This window comes from Balearica regulorum, chromosome Z (genome assembly GCF_011004875.1).
Source record: "Balearica regulorum gibbericeps isolate bBalReg1 chromosome Z, bBalReg1.pri, whole genome shotgun sequence".
NCBI lineage: Eukaryota > Metazoa > Chordata > Aves > Gruiformes > Gruidae > Balearica > Balearica regulorum.
Genome location: NC_046220.1, coordinates 83,020,836 through 83,041,207, shown reverse-complemented (window position 1 = coordinate 83,041,207; position 20,372 = coordinate 83,020,836). Strand labels below are relative to the sequence as shown.

The following is a 20,372-nucleotide window of genomic DNA, read 5'->3' as shown; positions in this document are numbered from 1 at the left end:
CTAAATGGCAGCCTTTCTGATTTCCACAGGCTTACGACCAGACACCTTTAAGTAATGTTGAGTAAGTTTTAATCGCAATTTAAATAAAAACTACTGATGGTGATATGAGCGAGAATCTAGCTAGGCTTTTAAAGTTAAGAATGAACTAGCACGGTCAAAGTTGACAAAATCAGTTTGTAAACTCAAGAGACTATGTATTGAAATATATATTACCCTGTAACACGATTTTTAAAAGGCATAATTCATAGTATATCTACAATTTATAGTAGCAGCAAATCAATGTTTCAGATGCTTCCCTTGGAGTTCTTGTAACAAGCCTTATCTCTTTACTGGTAACCTTCAGGGTTAAAAAGAAAATCAAGCCCAGCATTTATCTAAGCGGTCCCTTTGCTATCTGTGAACTTCACGCTCTATAGTTTTGGAAGTTACGCCAAGTTAAAAAGCACAGAAATTTGCAATTACAAAGAGGTCACAATCCAAGACTCGTATCTTATTTTCAAGACAGTATCTCCTGCAAAACAGAACCTAAGGAACGCCCCAATGCTGTCTCTTTATGGCATCTATTAAATATTAACTAAATAACAAACAAATCCAAAGTTATTTAATTTAGGAAGTCTGACAACGTAACAATTTAGGACAATATGCCACATCTTAATTCTAGTTAGGAATGGTTGATTCCTCCATGTCATTATGCTATACATCATTTCCAAATGTGTATCTTACTGCAAATCACTCTGAACAGACTTCCTCCCCATTCTTATGTAATTGTCACTCTGAGTTACTTCAACCAAATACATCCCTTGCAAGATGCTTCATCCAAAGTCTATCCGTAATTCTTATGACAAAGTAACCTGGCTGAGAGTCCTTCACGCACACTCTTCCCCTCTCTTTCGATTTCTACGTATTAAAAACCCTTTTCTTTTTTAAAACATGAGCTGCAACACCTCTTTAATGTCAAGACTCAAACATTTTAACAGATTTCTTGAAAGCCTAAAACATGTCTCGCTCCTACTTCAATTCAGATTTTTCTGAGTTGTAGAAAGCACAATGGTGGTGAAAAACTAGTATTTTTGTATTATATTTGAATTTTTAAAAACCTCTTCCTTCTTCCAAATAAAGTGTTTACACAGAAATAAATATTTATTCCCAGACTTGCTCTTGTGCCAATTTCATTCAGAGTCAATTTGCATGGTCAAATTTGAAATTGTTTAAAGGAAAAACTTTCAACAGCAGCAGGTCTAGCAGAACCTATTTCAGGACTCGAAGATCATCCTCTTATGCCATGAATGCTATCTGGTGTTTAAGAATGGTAAAATCCCAAATGCGAACAGAGAGGCTCAATCATTAAAAGATCAGAAATTGTTTCTCATCTGCAATAATTCAAAAATCATGGCATTCCCTGAATTAAAAAGCCCAAGATCATGACTGCTCAGGTCATCAATGAACAGATTCTCAGTAGCACCCATTAAATTTAGATTGAACCTGTATTTTCAGGTGTAAATTAACACCATATAATGCATTCAGAATAACTTAACATAACATGCATTGTGCTTAGCTCCTACCATGCTCACAATATTTGCATTGAATTATCATCAGTAAGATCTCAACTCTTTACTCTTCAATCTTTCTTAAGAAAAACAAGCCTGCCAGTATTTTAATCCATGTAACATTTGAGTTCAGCAGAGAGAACTGACTCTCACAACTGCTCAGTTCACAGCTTCATGCCATTTCACAGCTTCATGAACATTTCCCTTACCTTACTAATTTAGCCAAACATATTTCAGACCCAGTGATGTGGATGGATTGGAAAAAAAAAAAAACCCACCAAAAAAAAACCCCCAAACCCCCAAAAACTGCACTATTAAAATGGAAGAAGTTTAGTTACACAACATGAAAGAGTCTTCTCAAATGTGGCACTTCAATTTTCAGACCATGCACAAGCAAACTGTCTTCTGTAACGCTACATGTGTCAGTATAAAATGAAAAAACAGAATACGTATAACCTTCGTACATGAAGGCCACATTAACTGTCACTAAAAGTTTTAGAGCATCTCTGTTGACAAAACTATTTTTCAGACAAAAGACATTTGAAAATCAGTCCCAATAATTAACTATGTTGAGACAGTAACGAACACTAAGGCTGAAGTGTCCAAATACAGTATGACTAAGAGGAACATCGGCTACCTGTAAAACTCTTCTGTGTACAGACTTTTTTCAAAAGTAAAGGCAAAAATTTTTTCATGCTTATGTCCTTCTGACAGGCGCACTGTAGTTTCCTGACGCTCAAGTTCAAGTATCAAATTAAATCTCTTAGCTTTTGACTGTGTGCAGAGGACACTCATGGCCTTAATTTCCAATAATGCTTTTTGATACCCTGTATTATTTTCTAACTATGTATTCATTCCTTAAATTTCGAAGATATTCACAGTGTAATGCTAAGTGCACTAAAATGGCTTTCTAGTCAAAAGAAGTAATTTCGGTTAAGCACTTTGCTAGTTCCAAGAAGAGGGATCACAGCTGGCACGCGAGCCTACCACTGCGACGGAGACCTGGGAGTCCTACTGAGACTCAGAGCTCCACTGCATCTGTGAAGATCACAACGTTTCATTAACCCACAAGTAGCATGGGATGCATTTTTGGCCAACCCTCTTCTTATCTCTATAGAAAATACTTTTCTCTTGGACTTGGAGACTGTTTCCCACAAACCAAATCTGTTTCCGTTTAAAGGAAAACCGCAATATGTCGGGTACGCATTGCGCCTAATTCCAAAAGGACACTCAAAAGTTTTAATGTCTTAAATTTAGTTTCAAGCAGATGATATGTGCTATGAAATAAAAATAAAGGTCATTGTTCCTCAGGATTGTTTTTGCACTCCCACATCTTGCATCACAGGTAGAATTGGGCCCTGGTGTAATCATCACTAAATCGTCACGTTCTTTCGTGCACTACAATGGGACCTTTTCACTGCGAGCATCTCATGGTGAAGACTGAGAGCTCAAACACAGAAGAGCCTAGTGACACAGAAAAGTACCCTAGAGCTGTTTCAGGCCTCTGCAATGGAAGTCAGAGATCTTGGCAGATCTGAAAAACCATGTGATGCCTTTCTGGGTGACAAAGTACTTTTATGACTTTAAAAAAGAATACACTCTAGGGGATTTATTTTGTGTGTTTTGGGTTTTTTTAGGGGTGGGGAGGAATCTGTCCCAAAACTCACTGAAATGGTCATCTTTGACAGGCTTTAAATCAGGCTTTAAGTGCCCAAAGTGTAAATATAGTAAATAAAAAAGGCACAAAACTACGAAAGCTAGAAGTTTGACTAACTAATAAATTGGTAAAAATAATTTTAGAATTTCTATTATAAGTTTACTACACAATAATTATAGGACAACTATGTCTTTCCCAGACCTTCTAATAATAAACATGAACTTCCTTTGTGCAACCTGCTTCCTAGCAATATGTGGGAAAAATGCCAGTTCTCATGGTGACAGAATCATTCACCATACTGAAGTCAGTTAAAACAGTTATTTATAAAATCTGCTGCCAATATTTTAAATAATTCATCTAACATTAGTTCAGCAATTTAACACTAGTTATTGCCGTTTTCCTTTAAATGTTCTTGCCTCATGTAAGCTAATATTTATCTCAAAAAAACCCCCAACCTTCTAGCACAAGTGGCAAAAAGGCATGTAACCCAGTAAAAATTGGCAAGCCAAAAAGTTTATTTTTATGTGATTTTATTTTTTGATTGCCATATGATGACGGTTCTATGGTATAATATGCTGCAAGAATAATTCACACAAAATCCTGTCCACGGCACCTGGGCCGAATAACAAAGACTCAGCAGACAAAAAACTTGAATTAATCTTTCTTCTGCTAATAAAATCATGAGAAGATCCCTACAATTTGCTACCTCCAATCTTAACACGGACGTGCCAGGAAATTAAAAGTATAGAAATCATAGATCCTTATGACATAGGAAAATGGTAACAGCTTCATCTAAACTGTTGAAAATTTAGGTTTGGATATAGCTTGGGCACCTGCATAAACAAATTCATATTTACGTCCTGAAATAGGTGACCAGCTGCAATCTGCAAGAACTTACAATAAGGCTAAGTAGGTTTGTCATGCACTGAAACATAGAGCTGAAAGCACAGCGTAAGTGCAACAGCGAACACGGCCTTACTGTAACATGGGCAAGAGGTGTGCCACGTTATTTCTAACACAGCTGCTGAGCTGTGGTCTTAATATATTAAAGCAAAGCTGGTCACTTATCTTAAGAATGTATTTATTAGATTATCACCTCTAATGGGATTTGACAGCACTGATAGGAGTTCATATAGGCTTACAAAGGAAAAGATCTGAAAATTCCAGAATTCAAAGATAGTTCTTCCTCCAATTTACCAATTCTATGCTTTGTTAGTGTGCAAAAGTGCACTGAAACCTCAGAACAGATTTTAAAATTTGCCCGTGTCTTGTTAATATACTGCAGTCTTCAAATTTACACAGAGCTGCAGTTGTCCTGGTTTTTCTCAAGTGTCACTCATCTAATTTAGCATGACAGCTGAGAAACGATGTCAGATGCCTTACAGTTCAGTTTAAAAAACATCCTCTACCTGGTATCTCTGCAGTGATTGTCTTGCTGCTCCCTGAAACCTCTTCATCATCATCTGATGAACTCGTGCTCGAGTCACACGTCAGGTCACTATCACTGGTACTGCTGTCCTGCAGCAGGTTGTACTTCTTGCGAGCAGCCGCCTCCCGTTTCTGTCTTAAGAGTCGGATTCTTTCTTTGTGCTTTTGGCTTCGATGACCTTTTACCTTGGTAACTCGACCATTCTGCTTATCACTAGACTGTCGGTTTTTCTTGGCAGCCATTGTTGAAGTTTCACTTTCGGACCTGGATCGCCTGGATTTCCTCCCAACTGCAGCCCCAGACACTGCAGAAGGGTCTCCCTCTACAACAACTTCAGCTTGACAGGGCTCATTCTCTTCTGTGGAAGACAATGTATCTGAGTCAGCCAAATGCCCACTGGAAGAAGGGGAAAGCATGCAGTGATTGGAAGAGTCACTCTCATAAACTCGACCACCCGTTGGCTTATCGCTCTCTGTAGATGCTAGCTGAGACTCCGAGGAGTCTCGCCTCAGTTCCATCAGTAAGCAAGGCATTGATGAGAGCACCACAGAGTCTGCTGCAGTGGGCACGTTGTCCTTTTGAGTTTCTGTCTCAAGTACTATAGGTCCATCTTCATCAGGAGCAGTCTCTTGCTTTTCAGAAGTCTTTGGTGGAACTTCTGAATCAACAAGTTCTTCTGCTTTTCCCACTGCCTCCATCTTCATTTCAGAACACCAAGGTCCTCCTGGTTTCAAAGCATGAAGCACACGGTCTGGAAGACGGGGTGAACTAGATATGGACTTCAGCAATACAGCAGCCTGCACAAGAACAGAACAGTAAGAATAATTTACCCAAATAACTCAATCCTGCTCTTCACAGTAATACTGAAACAACTCATTGCTTGCAAGTACAGACAGTATGGTTCAGTATCGTATTGTTTTCTTCATTTATTTTTTCCGGGTGAACTCATCCTGTTACACCAAACTGTTCTTCCTTTATACACCCGTGAAAGATGGTACTGGAATAATCAAAACAGATCAGAATAAAAATATTTCTAAACTCTTAATTTAGTATTTTTCCTATGTCATGTTGGTACTGTAAGTTTGCAAATTACCATTAAAACACTGAAATTTTGTAAGGTTGAGGTCCTATTCAACTGATTTCTCATAAATATGGAAGCTGAACTATATTCTGGTCTGTCCAGGTAGGTGACTACTAAGTCTGGGAATTTTGAGGCTGGCATTGTTCATAAAGGCTAAAATTATCCATTAAAATATGTTCTAAGTAAAGAAGTTTAGCATATGTTGCTTATAATATATTGATTTAAATTTTATAAAATTGTTAAGGTTTAATCTGTTTTTTTAAAAAAAATGCAGAAAAGGGCAATTAGTACTTGAGCAGCCTGAGAAAGCACGGATGATACTGAGAGATTTTTCTGCACCCTGATAATCCTTTGGTTTCCTGATCCATCCCAAGCTGCCGGTACCTGGATGTAATTGTTTGTCGCTGTGGTGGGTTGACCCTGGCTGGGGGCCAGGTGCCCACCAGAGCCGCTCTATCACTCCCCTCTTTCATTAGACAGGGGAGAAAAGGTATAACAAAAACTTGTGGGTCGAGATAAGGACAGGGAGAGATCACTCACTAATTGTCATCACGAGCAAAACAGACTGAAATTAGAGAGGGAATTCATCTAATTTGTTACTAAGCAAAACAGAGTAGAGCAATGAGAAAATAACATCAAATCTTAAAACACCTCCCCCCACCCCTCCCATCTTCCCGGGCTCAACTTCACTCCCGGCTTCAACCTCCTCCCCCCTCAGCGGCACAGGGGGACGGGGAGTGGGGGTTACGGTCAGTTCATCACGCGGTGTCTCTGCTGCTTCTTCATCCTCAGGGGGAGGACTCCTCTCACCATTCCCCTGCTCCAGCATGGAGTCCCTCTCACGGGAGACAGTCCTGCACCAACTTCTCCAACGTGAGTCTCTGCCACGGGTTACAGTCCTTCACCAACTGCTCCAGCGTGGGTCCCCCACGGGGTCACAAGTCCTGCCAGCAAACCTGCTCTGGCGTGGGCTCCTCTCTCCATGGGGCCACAGGTCCTGCCAGGAGCCTGCTCCAGCGTGGGCTTCCCATGGGGTCACAGCCTCCTTCAGGTGCCTCCACCTGCTCCAGCGTGGGGTCCTCCATGGGCTGCAGGTGGAATCTCTACACCCCCTCATCCTCCCTCCATGGGCTGCAGGGGGACAGCCTGCTTCACCATGGTCTTCACCACGGGCTGCAGGGGGATCTCTGCTCCGGTGCCTGGAGCACCTCCTGCCCCTCCTTCTGCACTGACCTGGGTGTCTGCAGATGTTCTTACATCTTCTCACTCCTCTCTCTGGCTGCAAAAGCGCTAACTGTTTTTTCTCTTTCTTAAATATGTTATCACAGAGGCACTGACTGGCTTGGCCTTGGCCAGCAGTGGGTCCATCTTGGAGCCGGCTGGCATTGGCTCTATCAGACACAGGGGAAGCTTCTAGCAGCTTCTCACAGAAGCCACCCCCGTAGCCCCCCTGCTACCAAAACCTTGCCATGTAAAACCAACACAGTCGCTTCCCTCCTCCAGCTGCAGCACAGAGTAAGGGTACTTCCCTGCTTCTAAAAGGTACTGTGGAAAGCTCAGTGTTGTCCTGTCTGCCCTAACCCACTTTGAAACTCCATTTATAAAGAATATTAAAATAGACTTGAAGCTTCCTTTAGGCTAATGCCTGAAATGCTGGATGGTGCAAGGGAATTATGAAAATACTTATGGGAGAGAAACACCAGTTAAGGGAAAAAAGCTTAGTTATTATCAAACAATACAAGAAAGATGGAAATTATAACTCCAGGTCTGCTAAATATGAAAAAGAAAAAAAGAAAAAGCAAACAGTAAACCCAATGTTTTACTTCCAAAAAAAAGGAATACATATTGTAAAATACAGGAACATATCTGTAAAGAGAAATGTTTCCTAATACTTGCAGAGTAAAACTCTCTTGAAAGCAACTTAAAAGAAGAATTTCTGGAGATGGTAATTTAATGTAGGCAATAAATATCATGTAAGAATCAATTTATTTCCAAGGCCACAGCACAGCATCAACAAACCCAAATGATGAATACACAAGTTCTGAGACATAAACACATCCCAATACCATAATAAAATCAGTATTTCTACAGATTTCATCTGTAAATCTACATTATTAAATAACTCTCCTATTAAACAGGCAAGTAAAACACAGATTTGATGATTAAATCACTGGCCAAGAGTTATACACAGAAGAATACGTATTGTACCTGCTAGCGCAACTCCCAGCTTTACTCTGGCCATGCACTTTGAGAAGAAAAATATACTTTTCTAAGAGTTTTGAAATGTACATGCAAGGAAAAAATTGGTTGCTCAAACACATACAAGAAGAATCTTAGCCTGGCCAAAAGAAATGTATTTAAATATTCATACTAATAACTGCAGAACAGTGTCTGCACTATTCATCCTTTTGGCCTGGGGAGCACAAACAACAGAGCTGGACACAAAGCTAAAGGGCAGCCAAAGTGAACTAGAGACTTTTTTTTTTTTTTTTTTACAACCATCTTACTTGGGAACATCATCTACCTAACTGCTCCCAAAGAGACTGTAAGAACATCTGTACTTGCCCTTCCATCTATCGGTCAGAAAAAATGGTGTTTCATCTACCACCTTGATAACGGTCTATTCAATGACTTGAGATTTTTTATTTTTAAGCAGGATCTTACTTTACTCAAACCATGCTGGTCTGATCTCTCACACAGGAATCAGTGAATTACATTTTCAGTGAGAAGGCAGCACAGGGACTAGTAACTTCACAGAAGTGTATCTGGTCAACATTGACATGTGTTTCCCTGTGTGTGAAAAAAAAAAAACTTGTTCTGATGAGGTTTGTACTCTCCAGGTCCCTTGCATTGGCCATTTAAAAAGTCAATAATTTTAGTATTAGTCCATATATTAAAAAAAAACCACCTTGACATTTATCTTGGTAGAAAAAGTCTGTTGTGACTCTGCTTTGGGTTTGCAGGGCAAGGTTTTGTAAGGGGGACTACAGGCTGGCTTCTGCAAGAAGCTGCTAGAAACTTCCCCCATGTCCAACAGAGCCAATGCCAGCCGGCTCCAAGATGGACCTGCTGCTGGCCAGGGCCAAGCCCATCAGAGACAGTGGTAGTATCTCTGGGGTAACAGGGTTAAGAAGGGAAAAAAAAAAAAGGAACAACAGCTTTTGCAGCTGGAGAGAGCAGATGTGAGAAACAACTCTGCAGACACCCAGGTCAGTGCAGAAGGAGGGGCAGGAGGTGCTCCAGGCGCCGGAGCAGAGATCCCCCTGCAGCCCGTGGTGAAGACCATGGTGAAGCAGGCTGTCCCCCTGCAGCCCATGGAGGAAGGATGAGGGGGTGTAGAGATTCCACCTGCAGCCCGTGGAGGACCCCACGCTGGAGCAGGTGGAGGCACCTGAAGGAGGCTGTGGCCCCATGGGAAGCCCACGCTGGAGCAGGCTCCTGGCAGGACCTGTGGCCCCATGGAGAGAGGAGCCCACGCCAGAGCAGGTTTGCTGGCAGGACTTGTGACCCTGTGGGGGACCCACGCTGGAGCAGTCTGCTCCTGAAGGTCTGCACCCCGTGGAAGAGACCACACTGGAGCAGTTTGTGAAGAACTGCAGCCTGTGGGAAGGACTCACATTGGAGAAGTTGGTGAAGGACTGTCTGCCGTGGGAGGGACCCCAGGCTGGAGCAGGGGCAGAGTGTGAGGAGTCCTCCCCCTGAGGAGGAAGGAGCGGCAGAGACACCGTGTGATGAACTGACCACAACCCCCATTCCCCGTCCCCCTGTGCCGCTGAGGGGGAGGAGGGAGAGAAATGGGGACTGAAGTTGGGCCTGGGAAGAAGGGAGGGGTGGGGGAGGTGTTTTAAGATTTGGTTTTCTTTCTCATTGCTCTACTCTGATTTGCTCAGTAATAAGTTAGATTAATTTCTTCTAAGTTCAGTCTGTTTTGCCTGTGATGGGAATTGGTGAGTGATCTCTCTGTCCTTACCCCGACCCACGACCCTTTTGTTCTATCTTCTCTTCCCTTGCCAGCTCCGGGGGGCACCTGGCCTCCAGCCTGGGTCAACCCACCACAGACTCAAACAGACTTTGCTGCAGGGCAGAATACAGTTCAGGAAAAAATACCTAAGCCAAGGAAAGCCTTGTCTCAAAGAAAGAAAAAGTGTACTGATTTATTTATACTTGAGAAATTTATAGATCAGACAGAGGAAGACTATACTGAAAACTTCCCATTCCCTTCTTGCCACTCACTCCTCTAGTAACAATACTAGAAAAGGTAATCTCCAGGTCATGCTAGAGAAAGACTAGTTTCTTATTAAATGAGAACAACACAGCACTGAACAATAAGCTCTGATGCCTACAGACACAGATGGATACTGAATTAGACATTGCTCAGAAATGTCATTCTCCTTTTTCTGATGCACAGATACTGCAGTGCTGATTTTAAAAGGCAATTCTGTAAAAACTTCTGTGCTAGATTTTTCCAACAGAAATTATTTTATGTTCCAGCCACACATAGAACACACCAGTATGTAGAAGCCATTAAATACCTAACTGCAACTTTACCTAGGAAATAGTTTCAAAGCGTGGACCCCTGTGTAAATTATTTTTACACTATGAAAACTGCACTTTAGTGAAAAAATCCAGAAGGATTTTGAAGGTCAGATTAGCAGAGACAGCCCCGCCAGTCCAACAGCTTGCTGCCATTAACAGGCATGGGTTTTAACCCCTATTCTTTTATCACCCACTCCTGACTGCACAGTCCTTTGCACCAGAATTGGCTCATCTTTTCTTGGGTAGGTTCAATTCACTAAGCCAGCAGAAAACAAAACCAGAAAATAAGTGCAATTTTCTGTCAGAGCTGGCAGTAAAATGAGGGAGGGGAGGGCAAGCAATAAGCCATCCCTTTAGAAGAAAAAAACATATCTAATTAAAAGCTACCTGCTGTTTGGTCTCATCACACCCTGAACTCGCAGATTCCGACTAGACACAGGAGAGGGTACTGAGTGTTTCTTTCACAGTGCTGTTTGCTCCGTGATGAGATTTTTGAAGATAAAAAATTATTAAAAAGTGAAAAAAATAAATTCAAACAGGCGTTAGTAGCTTCCTAACGAACAACTACAATGGAATGTATGCTATTAAGTAATATATACTACTGGACAAAGAGTTGTATCGAAGATGGCATGCATGCCCTTTATCAAGCAATAACTGGCTACTCATATATCCTTCATAATATTTTTGTTTGGTTTGCTCTCCATAGGTGTTGTTCTTTATAACTGTATATCCTGCAATGTCAGAAGGAAATGAGTTTCACCCAAACAAACAATAAAGCCTGAAACACTTAATAAACACCATGATACCCTAACCTTAATTATACATTATCATTTTGGCGTTACTAAACTGATTCATGACAAAGAATGTGTAACTTACATGAAGCAAACCACATCTTCTTCTCAGCAGCTGTGGATATGACATTCTTACTTCAAAAGTATTCAGTTTTTCATAGCAACTTGCTGTTAGAAGTCACTTTAGTTTATTACTGACACATTTCCTCTTACTCAGAGTCCAACAGAGCACTTCTTTTCCTTGTTTATGACCATGTGACCTTCTTATGCCAGTTCTAACAACTGTTGAAAAAAAATACCTAGCAGAACACTGTCTTTTAATGCCATTTTAGCATTGAAAGAAAACAGTTTGGACAACCTACCTCCTTGCACCACTAGCCATTCATTCACAAACTGTAATTTAAAAAAAAAAAGAGAAACTGTACCTACATTTTTGCAGAAAATAACATCAAGTACCTTTTTTAAGCTTTTGTGACTATGTAAATGAAAACTTAAACTGCACTGCTTGCACAGAAGTTACTTGTTCAGAATACACAGCTAACTAGAGAGATCCTTCCAGAGCATCTACCACCCTGCAGCTCCAGTGTCACAGAAGTCAGTATTTTCATCTGTATCTGAATGTTTTCATATTTATACGGAACTAAAGACTGCAGTGGCTCATACTTACATAAACAATTATTTCCACCACCAGTGGATTACATTATCTCACATGTACCCAATGTAACTAAGCATAGATGGAATAAATCAGAGGTGTCAGAGAGGTAATGACAAATGTACACAACTGAGTCTAATAAAATTACGAAAAAAGAGTTGATTTTTTTTTTTTTTAATGTAAACACTCAGGCAAGCCCATTGTGTTGGGTTTGCATGGCAAGGTTTTGGTAGCGGGGGGGCTACAGGGGTGGCTTCTGTGAGAAGCTGCTAGAAGCTTCCCCTGTGTCTGACAGAGCCAATGCCAGCCGGCTCCAAGATGCACCCGCCGCTGGCCAAGGCCAAGCCAATCAGCGCCTCTGTGATAACATATTTAAGAAACAGAAAAACAGAGCTTTTTGCAGCCGGAGAGAGGAGTGAGAAGATGTAAGAAACTCTGCAGACACCCAGGTCAGTGCAGAAGGAGGGGGAGGAGGTGCTCCAGGCACCGGAGCAGAGATCCCCCTGCAGCCTGTGGTGAAGACCATGGTGAAGCAGGCTGTCCCCCTGCAGCCCATGGAGGGAGGATGAGGGGGTGTAGAGATTCCACCTGCAGCCCATGGAGGACCCCACGCCGGAGCAGGTGGAGGCACCTGAAGGAGGCTGTGACCCCATGGGAAGCCCACGCTGGAGCAGGCTCCTGGCAGGACCTGTGGCCCCATGGAGAGAGGAGCCCACGCCAGAGCAGGTTTGCTGGCAGGACTTGTGACCCCGTGGGGGACCCACGCTGGAGCAGTTTGCTCCTGAAGGTCTGCACCCTGTGGGAGAGACCCACGCTGGAGCAGTTCGTGAAGGACTGTAGCCCATGGGAAGGACTCACATTGGAGAAGTTGGTGCAGGACTGTCTCCCGTGAGAGGGACTCCATGCTGGAGCAGGGGAATGGTGAGAGGAGTCCTCCCCCTGAGGATGAAGAAGCAGCAGAGACACCGTGTGATGAACTGACCACAACCCCCACTCCCCGTCCCCCTGTGCCGCTGGGGGGGAGGAGGTTGAAGCTGGGAGTGAAGTTGAGCCCGGGAAGATGGGAGGGGTGGGGGGAGGTGTTTTAAGATTTGATGTTATTTTCTCATTGCTCTACTCTGTTTTGCTTAGTAACAAATTAGATGAATTCCCTCTCTAAGTTCGGTCTGTTTTGCTCGTGATGATAATTAGTGAGTGATCTCTCCCTGTCCTTATCTCGACCCACAAGTTTTTGTTATACCTTTTCTCCCCTGTCTAATGAAGGAGGGGAGTGATAGAGCGGCTCTGGTGGGCACCTGGCCCCCAGTCAGGGTCAACCCACCACACACATCAAGAACTCTGAATCAAACACTTGATAGGCTTTGTGTGTAAGGATGGTGGGTTGGGAAGGAGAGAAGCTGCATGTGACCTGGGTACTGAAGAGTTGGCTGTAATGCACAAGTCCACTTCATTGTACAAGAGAAACTTGGCGAAGACCAAGGTTATGTCCTCTTCTGACAGAGTCACATAACTCTGAAGATGTGAAGATGTGACTCTGGCCACTTCCAAAGCTTAACCAAAAACCTTTGTAAGTGCATCTCCATGTTGATCATGCTTTTTTCCCAGTCCATTCGCCTTCCTCCCATTAAAAGCCAACACGCTTAATGCAGCAAACTCACCAGTGACATTCTAGTATAACACATACAGACATGCCCAACAACAAAATGTCTAAACAACTAAAAACTAATCAATCCAAACAATTAGACTTCTATCAGAAAAAAACCTAACCTGCATCCAGACAAAGGTGGAACTACCAATGCCTTCTGCACTCAACAACTGCTGCCTTTTGGACTTGTTCATCTCCTCCTCAAGATACCATACATTCTTTTTTATTTTCTTTTAAGTGTCACACATACCCATGCACTTAAAACCACAGAAGTGTGACCAGGACTCAATTTAACTCGACAGTTGACTCAGCTCTGTGTTGATGTGTGTGCACGATGCTCGAGAGCAGATTTTTTATAACACTAAGCCACCCCCACACAGATACTGTGTAATTTATATAGTGTTCCTTTGAAAATGCTGCCCTAAAGCTGACTCACTAGCATACAATTCTACCTAAGGCAATTTTTGGGAGTGGAGCTGGCTCTTTATCAGATGATTCATCAATCAGACCTGGTAGCAATTCTAAAGAATAGGACCCCAAAACACATGGCAAGAGAATTGGTAAGAGAATTTTGGTGCGAAACAAAAGAAGAAAGGATTAAACTAATGATATGTTTCAACTGGTTTTGCATAAACAAATGAAGGTTAAAAATAGGCTGCTTCTACTGAGTGTTCAACAGGCGGCATATACAAATTATCCAAGACTGAATAAAAATTACAAGTGTATGTGTTAAAATAAAGGTTTGTGGAACATCCTTTGCAACCTTGAAAAGCAACATTTTTCATCGTAAATAAGAAGCAATACTTAAAAATTTAAATACAGGTTTTTGCATTGCAACGCTTAATGCAGATATTCTGCTTCTTTCAAATGGGAGGTAACTACCAGCTATGGGTTAGTTCACAAGCCTGCACACAGGCTTCCAGAAACATTCACCAGCTGCACTGGAATCCCACCAAAAAAAAAAAAAAATCACAGTCTTTTTAAAATAAATTCATTAGCATACAGATAAAGGCACACAGCGTTGGCTGCACCTACCATTCTAAAAATCTAATTTCTTTCTCATAGTGAAACCATTTTTCCCTCAAGTGCACAGAGATTTAAAGTCTACAATGTCCTCTACTCTAAAAATTAGAGGGGGCATATTTTTATTACTATTCATTCCTAAAAATTTAAGACACTCACTTTTAGATTTTTCATTATTCTTTCAACAAAAGTTTCAGTGGCAGAAATCAATGTGAGGATAGCCATGCTTCATTTCTTTTTCCCTCTGCTGTATGTTAGCTTGTAGATCACACTACTGATGATAGTCATACGGATGTATCATCTTTTTCTAAGACTCTAACAAGTTTTCCCACTTTACCTATTCATTCCTGTTACTCAAAGGAAATGTATTCTGTGCTTCCTCTGCTGGTTCATGCCATGCTATATAAACTGACCTCTTTCTCAAGAAATGTTGGTCTATTCTTCTACCATGGTCAATGAAGTAATGCTCACAGAAAAGCCACATCTTAAATTGCTTGGGAGTAACAATAACAAATTAATCCTGATTTTCAGAGCACAGAGTTTCTTTCTGTTAAGAACATTTATCTGAAATAGCCTGAAAGTAATCACACATTACGTTACCCACTAATAGTTCCAATTGACAGCTCAGGACAACTGCAATGTGACCTCGAAGTAGTAAAGTCATCTCAGTACTGCAGTATTCACTCGAGAAGGGCTTGTGCCTGTCTCCTGCAAAAATCAAAGCCGGTCCGTCACAGAGAGACACAAGTGCACCTTGCTATTGTTATCTGGAAATCTTGAAGCAGTAATGAGTGCCCTGGGACACTGGCTGCAGTTCCAGGAGCTATGTCCATTCCCCAGTCCACTGCCACTGCAAAGAGGTCGAACTGCCTTCCTGCTGGCCGGTTAGCACCCATCAAGTTCTTTTGTAATTCAACTTCCCAGATGAAAGCCGAGCACCTTATCGTGGGGCTAGTTTGCTATATGAGATCAGAGTCTGGGTCGAGAAGGAGAGCAAGGTATCTTACACAATAGACAGCAGAGACAGGCCTGGAGCAAGGGAGAATGTTGGAAGATTCACCTGATCTTGCAAAACACTACTCCAACATTGCACAACCCTTGACATCAGGAGCACAGATACCCTCAGCAGATATAAGAGCTGTTTTGTCAAGTTCTGTGCAATGTTCCTTTCCACTAAGAGTGCTGCCTACCTAAGGACGCTACAACCACCCAGGCTCTGCCTTGCAAGTACTTCTGCAAGCGGGCGAAGGAGGATGCCGCCAGCATCTCCCCATCTCTTACAGCGATTAAAAGCTCAAGACACTGAACAAGAAGTGATAGGGATTTATGACAGCCATTTAACAAAGATAAGTTAACAGATATTCAGTGACTCTACGGTTTGTAAGTATTTTATGATCACACCTTTTTGCACATTTTTGTTACAGGAAATAAACAAAACCATCCCTCGGGTATTTTAAAGCTTCAAATACGTGAATTCAACACCAATACCGTGTCTTTGCTTTACGCCCGTAACCTCCTGGCACAGAGCAGTAACATGCTCATTTTATGACCTGGCCAACTGAAGAAGAGAGATCAGGTGACATGCCCAAATTCTACAGAAAGGCTGGAAAGGAGCTCTAAGCCAACCAAACCCTGATCTCAAGCCATTTTCTCATCCACAAGCCACTAATATTACTCATTTCTTGCTTTAATTACCAAGCTAGTAGCATACAATCTAAGTATGGCAACATGAATTTGCAGTAGGTATATTACTGACAAATGGTACACTAAAGGCAAAGTCACATTGCATTCAAATTGTGAAAATTTTAGTAAGAGTAAGATACCAACTGCTGTTGAGCTGTTCCTGACACCAAACCCTTGATAGTTTTTTGACCAGTAATAAGAGGTGCCAACTAATTTCACCATCCAACAGCTTGTGAACAATCAATACCGTAGTCTTTACATGTTCAAAGTGCTCCTGACAAGGGAAGCACTCATGACCCTGCTCTGTCATCACCTAAAGACTCATAAGGAACAGGTACAGCTTCACTGGAAACAACCTGCTACCTTCTCAGCAAAAAAGCTCACCTGTGCCACTGAACCACGCTCAAGAGCAGAGCTAACTCAAGGTAGCTAACCTTTGAGCCTATATCATTACAAATGCTAACACTTTCATACTTAGTTGAGCTTTCCTAAGAAACTAATGCAACAAAAAAGTTAAATTCTCGTAGGACACAACAGCCATAGACAAATATCTGTGGACATAGGCAGAATTAGAGGGACTGTGGCATGGTCTGTTGTGGAAGATCAAAGCCTGGTAAAGAAAAAGGACAGTGCAAGAGAAGGCTAATTTAAAATAAGCTTTTGACAAACAACAAATGAAAAAATAGTATGAAGTATACACAGGTTGGTTCTACAAATGAACAAAAGCTACTGTGGCTATTTCAAAAACCAGAACTGACTGAAAGACATGTGCCTTATGAATAATGCCTCTAACACAGGTTTTACTATCAGATACTTCCTACAGTATTTACTCCCAGTTGGCAGAGGTGAATAAGTTTGACCTCTATTTTGAGAGAATAACAGACAATCCAGGAAATAGACATTTCTTTCCCACAACATACAGAAGACTTTGCATATATTTGACTATGGAAATTAAACAACAGCATGTAAGAGGATACCAAGTTAGCAAATATAAAAAGAGCAAAAGAAACTTAAAAGTTAGTTTTCATCAGTACCATGCAAGTACTGACAGGGGAAAAAAAACAAAGCCACAACACTCCCGCCCTCCCAAACTTACTTAAAAAAAAAAAAAAGCACCATTTACCCCAAAATGATTTGCTGCATTATTGTCCTTGATTTATGAAAAAAGGCTCAGCTGGCAGAGCCTTCTTAGGAATAAAAACTAACGTTTAGCAACAGGAGAAGTAAACAATACATACAACTTCCCCAGCAAAAGCGGAGACAGAAGAAAAAAGCGTATTAATTTAACCTCATTCTGTTCACTCAACACATTCGTCTTATTGCTGTAGCTTGATGAGCTCCATACAGACAAACAGTGAAATCCACTACAGGTGTTAAAAATTAGGAATAACCATTTTGATCTTGTAGAACAAAAATGGGAAATCAAGTGTCTGTTACCAAGCCAACTTTAAATTGAGCTGAGGTCTGTATCTTCATAAGCTCTCAACAGTTAGCTGTGGTAAGACACTAAGCTTCTGGGTAGGTATTCAACAATTTCTGGATTTTCTTTATTACAGTAAGCTGAACAGGCTGTAGATCAAGCATGGCCTGGGATCCAAAGCCTGTGAATTGCCTTTAAGATGACTTACTAATACCAGTAACTGGAACCATGGAAAATAAAACTTCACCTTAAAGACTTTTTAAAAACAAGACTCAAAGAAATGTTCTTCTCACAGATTTTCAGTAGTGCTGATCGAAAGGTATTACCAGCTCTGAAGGAACCATAGCTACTGACAACTCTATTGTGTTTATCAGTAATTCAGCTTACAGGCACTACCACCCACAAGCCCACTCCTTCCCATAATGATAACTTCACTTCCAAAAGACACGTTATTAAACACTATGAGGCCCCAGGCTACCAACATTTAACCCACATTCACCAACATTAAACTTACTTCATTAGAAGGCAACCTCCTTATCTTACAACGCATTTCCAACCACATGGACATGGAATTAGCAGACAGCTTCCTGACCTACTTTTTATCACCCTTTTCCCTTAAAATTCTGCTTTTGTCAGGTTACTTGGACCTCCCTGTCTCTAGCAAGAGTAGGCATTCCCTGAGAGCAAGAACTGGGAGAGGTAACTGAGGAGTCAGGACATAACCAGCTGATGAGAAAGGCACGGTACAAGACAACAGTACTGTCTTAACATGATAGCCAGGTAAGGTTAAGTTGCTTATTTTTACTTCAGAAAGTTTGACAATATTATTGGAGCATACAGTGCCAACCGCAAACTGGTAGCAGGGAAATGTAATATTCCCAATGAAAAACATATTACCAAAATGGTAATAACTGCATCATCGCACAGACAACCGGTATCATAAAGTCTGGCTCTTAGTTATTCCCAGCGCTGCTACTGTGAGTCACTTGGTCTCTACCCATTTTGGATGAATGGATGTGAAATCTGCCTCCTCTAAAATAAATCTTGAAAGACTAATGACCAAGCACTGTGAAACAAGACATTACAGCACACACGTAGCAAGAAGAACACTTATTCAATCATGGTCTGGCTCTGCCTGCTCATTTCCAGGAAACTGAAGCATCAAAGCAGAATAGCATCGTGCAGGACACTGCAGAAGTCTCACTATAAAGTCAAAGCCATGATCCAAGTGTACTGACAGAAAAATGCTAGCTTGAAAGACTCTTAAATACTTGCATTTAATTAAAAAGTGACCACCTGTTCTGCTTAGGATTAAAAAGCTGTCAGACTGAGTCCTAACAGCTTCTAAGCTGTCTTCTTGGAGACCAAATATCACAAGGCACAATACGGCCAAAGTCTGTACACTATTCTGCTACTTAAATTAATTTCTGAGCATTCAAGAGACAGACTACATGGTCAAATTGATACAAACCCCTAAATACCTTCTTAAATAAAAAGGGGTATTAGCTTGGATCATTCCAAACCTAAAGCAGACTCACCACACGACCATGGGCATGTTACTTGACTTCCCTGGGCATTCAGTAATGCATCTGCAACGGTGTAACGGCAACACATCAGCAACTGAGCCGCATCTCATTTTCAGTCCTGAATGAGTAATTGATGCGTGCCTGAACTGCAGAAAGGAAGGAAGTCACATCCGTGGAGAAATTACTGTACCGTACAGGCTCTATACATGCTGATCAGACACGTGAAGAGGGAACACTAACAAGTGGCAATGGGCAACCACAAATTTAAATTCTAACCCTTAGCAATAACACTGAGTAAGTGGCAAGGTATCAGTCACTCCAGTCTAGCTCAGAGATGTAAGGCAACTGCAGAGGCTAATAGTTACACCATATGCACACTGTCATTTACAGTCTCTTTCATCCAGTTTTCTTTTCACTCAGAATTGCACATTCGCAGAAGTTACATTCTAGACCTTGAGTCGCAGACTCAGAACTGCATTATGCATTAAAAACCTGGAACAAAGACACGACAGAAAGACCACACAAATCACCACAAAAAAAGCCATACTAAGCTCCCTGCAATAATATTTGCTGCCAGAGATTCCGGTGTCGTAACAGTTCAGCTGCTCCTGAGTTACGGTGCTAAAGTTAAAGGCACGAGCGTCAGTTCTCTGCTGAACTTCAATTCGTGTGCTGGAAAACGGAGACAAAAGTGGTTTCCTTGCCACGTAAGCCTCAGGTTCTCTCGGAGCTGTAACCGCACAGCGATGTGCACCGTACCACATAACTTTGTCCCAGAGCTCTTTCCCAGCACTACGCCTGTCCCTCTCTCCCACTGCTGCATCATTTTTGCTTTCCCATTGCTACCAACAATGTTCAATCCAGCAAAGCTTTTGAAGTTTTGGTACTTGTTCTCCAGAGAGCTTGTTTTGAGATGCGAGTTACATGCTTGCAACTATGGTATTTAAATCTTTCACTCTGATCTAGTAAACGTGTTATTAAATCTGCTGCTCAGTTTCTGTCAACGTTTACAGTTTTTTAAGTCTTTTAGTCAACTGCGGATAAAAACACAGAAGCTGAGATTGACCACAGACCCAATTCTGTCAAAAAGTACCATCAACACACTAACTTTGAAATGTTATAGAAAATTAAATACAGGTTGCTTGAAACTATTTACTCATTTGAAAAGCTTCCAAAGCTTTAACATATCTAGCAGTGACATTTTGGTCAGAGGGCAACCAGACAGTTGCCAATGCTTGGTCTGCAGGCGCTTTCACAGTGTGGTACGTAGAGGCTCCCGTCTCATTAACAGATTTTTAAGTGAGATGTTGATATACAAGCAGCTCATAGACAGCACATATATCCTTGGTGGAGCAGGGAGTTGACGTGATAATATACAAGAG

The 20,372-nt window shown here is 41.6% G+C and overlaps 1 protein-coding gene across 4 annotated transcripts in view; it reads right to left on the bottom strand.

Annotated features, from left to right (window-relative positions):
• The window catches only part of ARK2N (arkadia (RNF111) N-terminal like PKA signaling regulator 2N), a 49,958-nt gene that overhangs the window by 24,075 nt on the left and 5,511 nt on the right, over positions 1–20,372 (bottom strand). For 3 of the 4 annotated variants that reach the window (XM_075739750.1, XM_075739752.1, XM_075739751.1), the window contains exon 2: positions 4,614–5,430. In XM_075739750.1, the coding sequence (XP_075595865.1) occupies positions 4,614–5,337 (724 nt within the window). In that variant the 5' untranslated portion in view covers positions 5,338–5,430. Of the gene's footprint in view, positions 1–4,613; positions 5,431–19,002; positions 19,137–20,372 lie in introns of all 4 variants that reach the window. The other variant, XM_075739749.1, reaches the window with a different exon arrangement.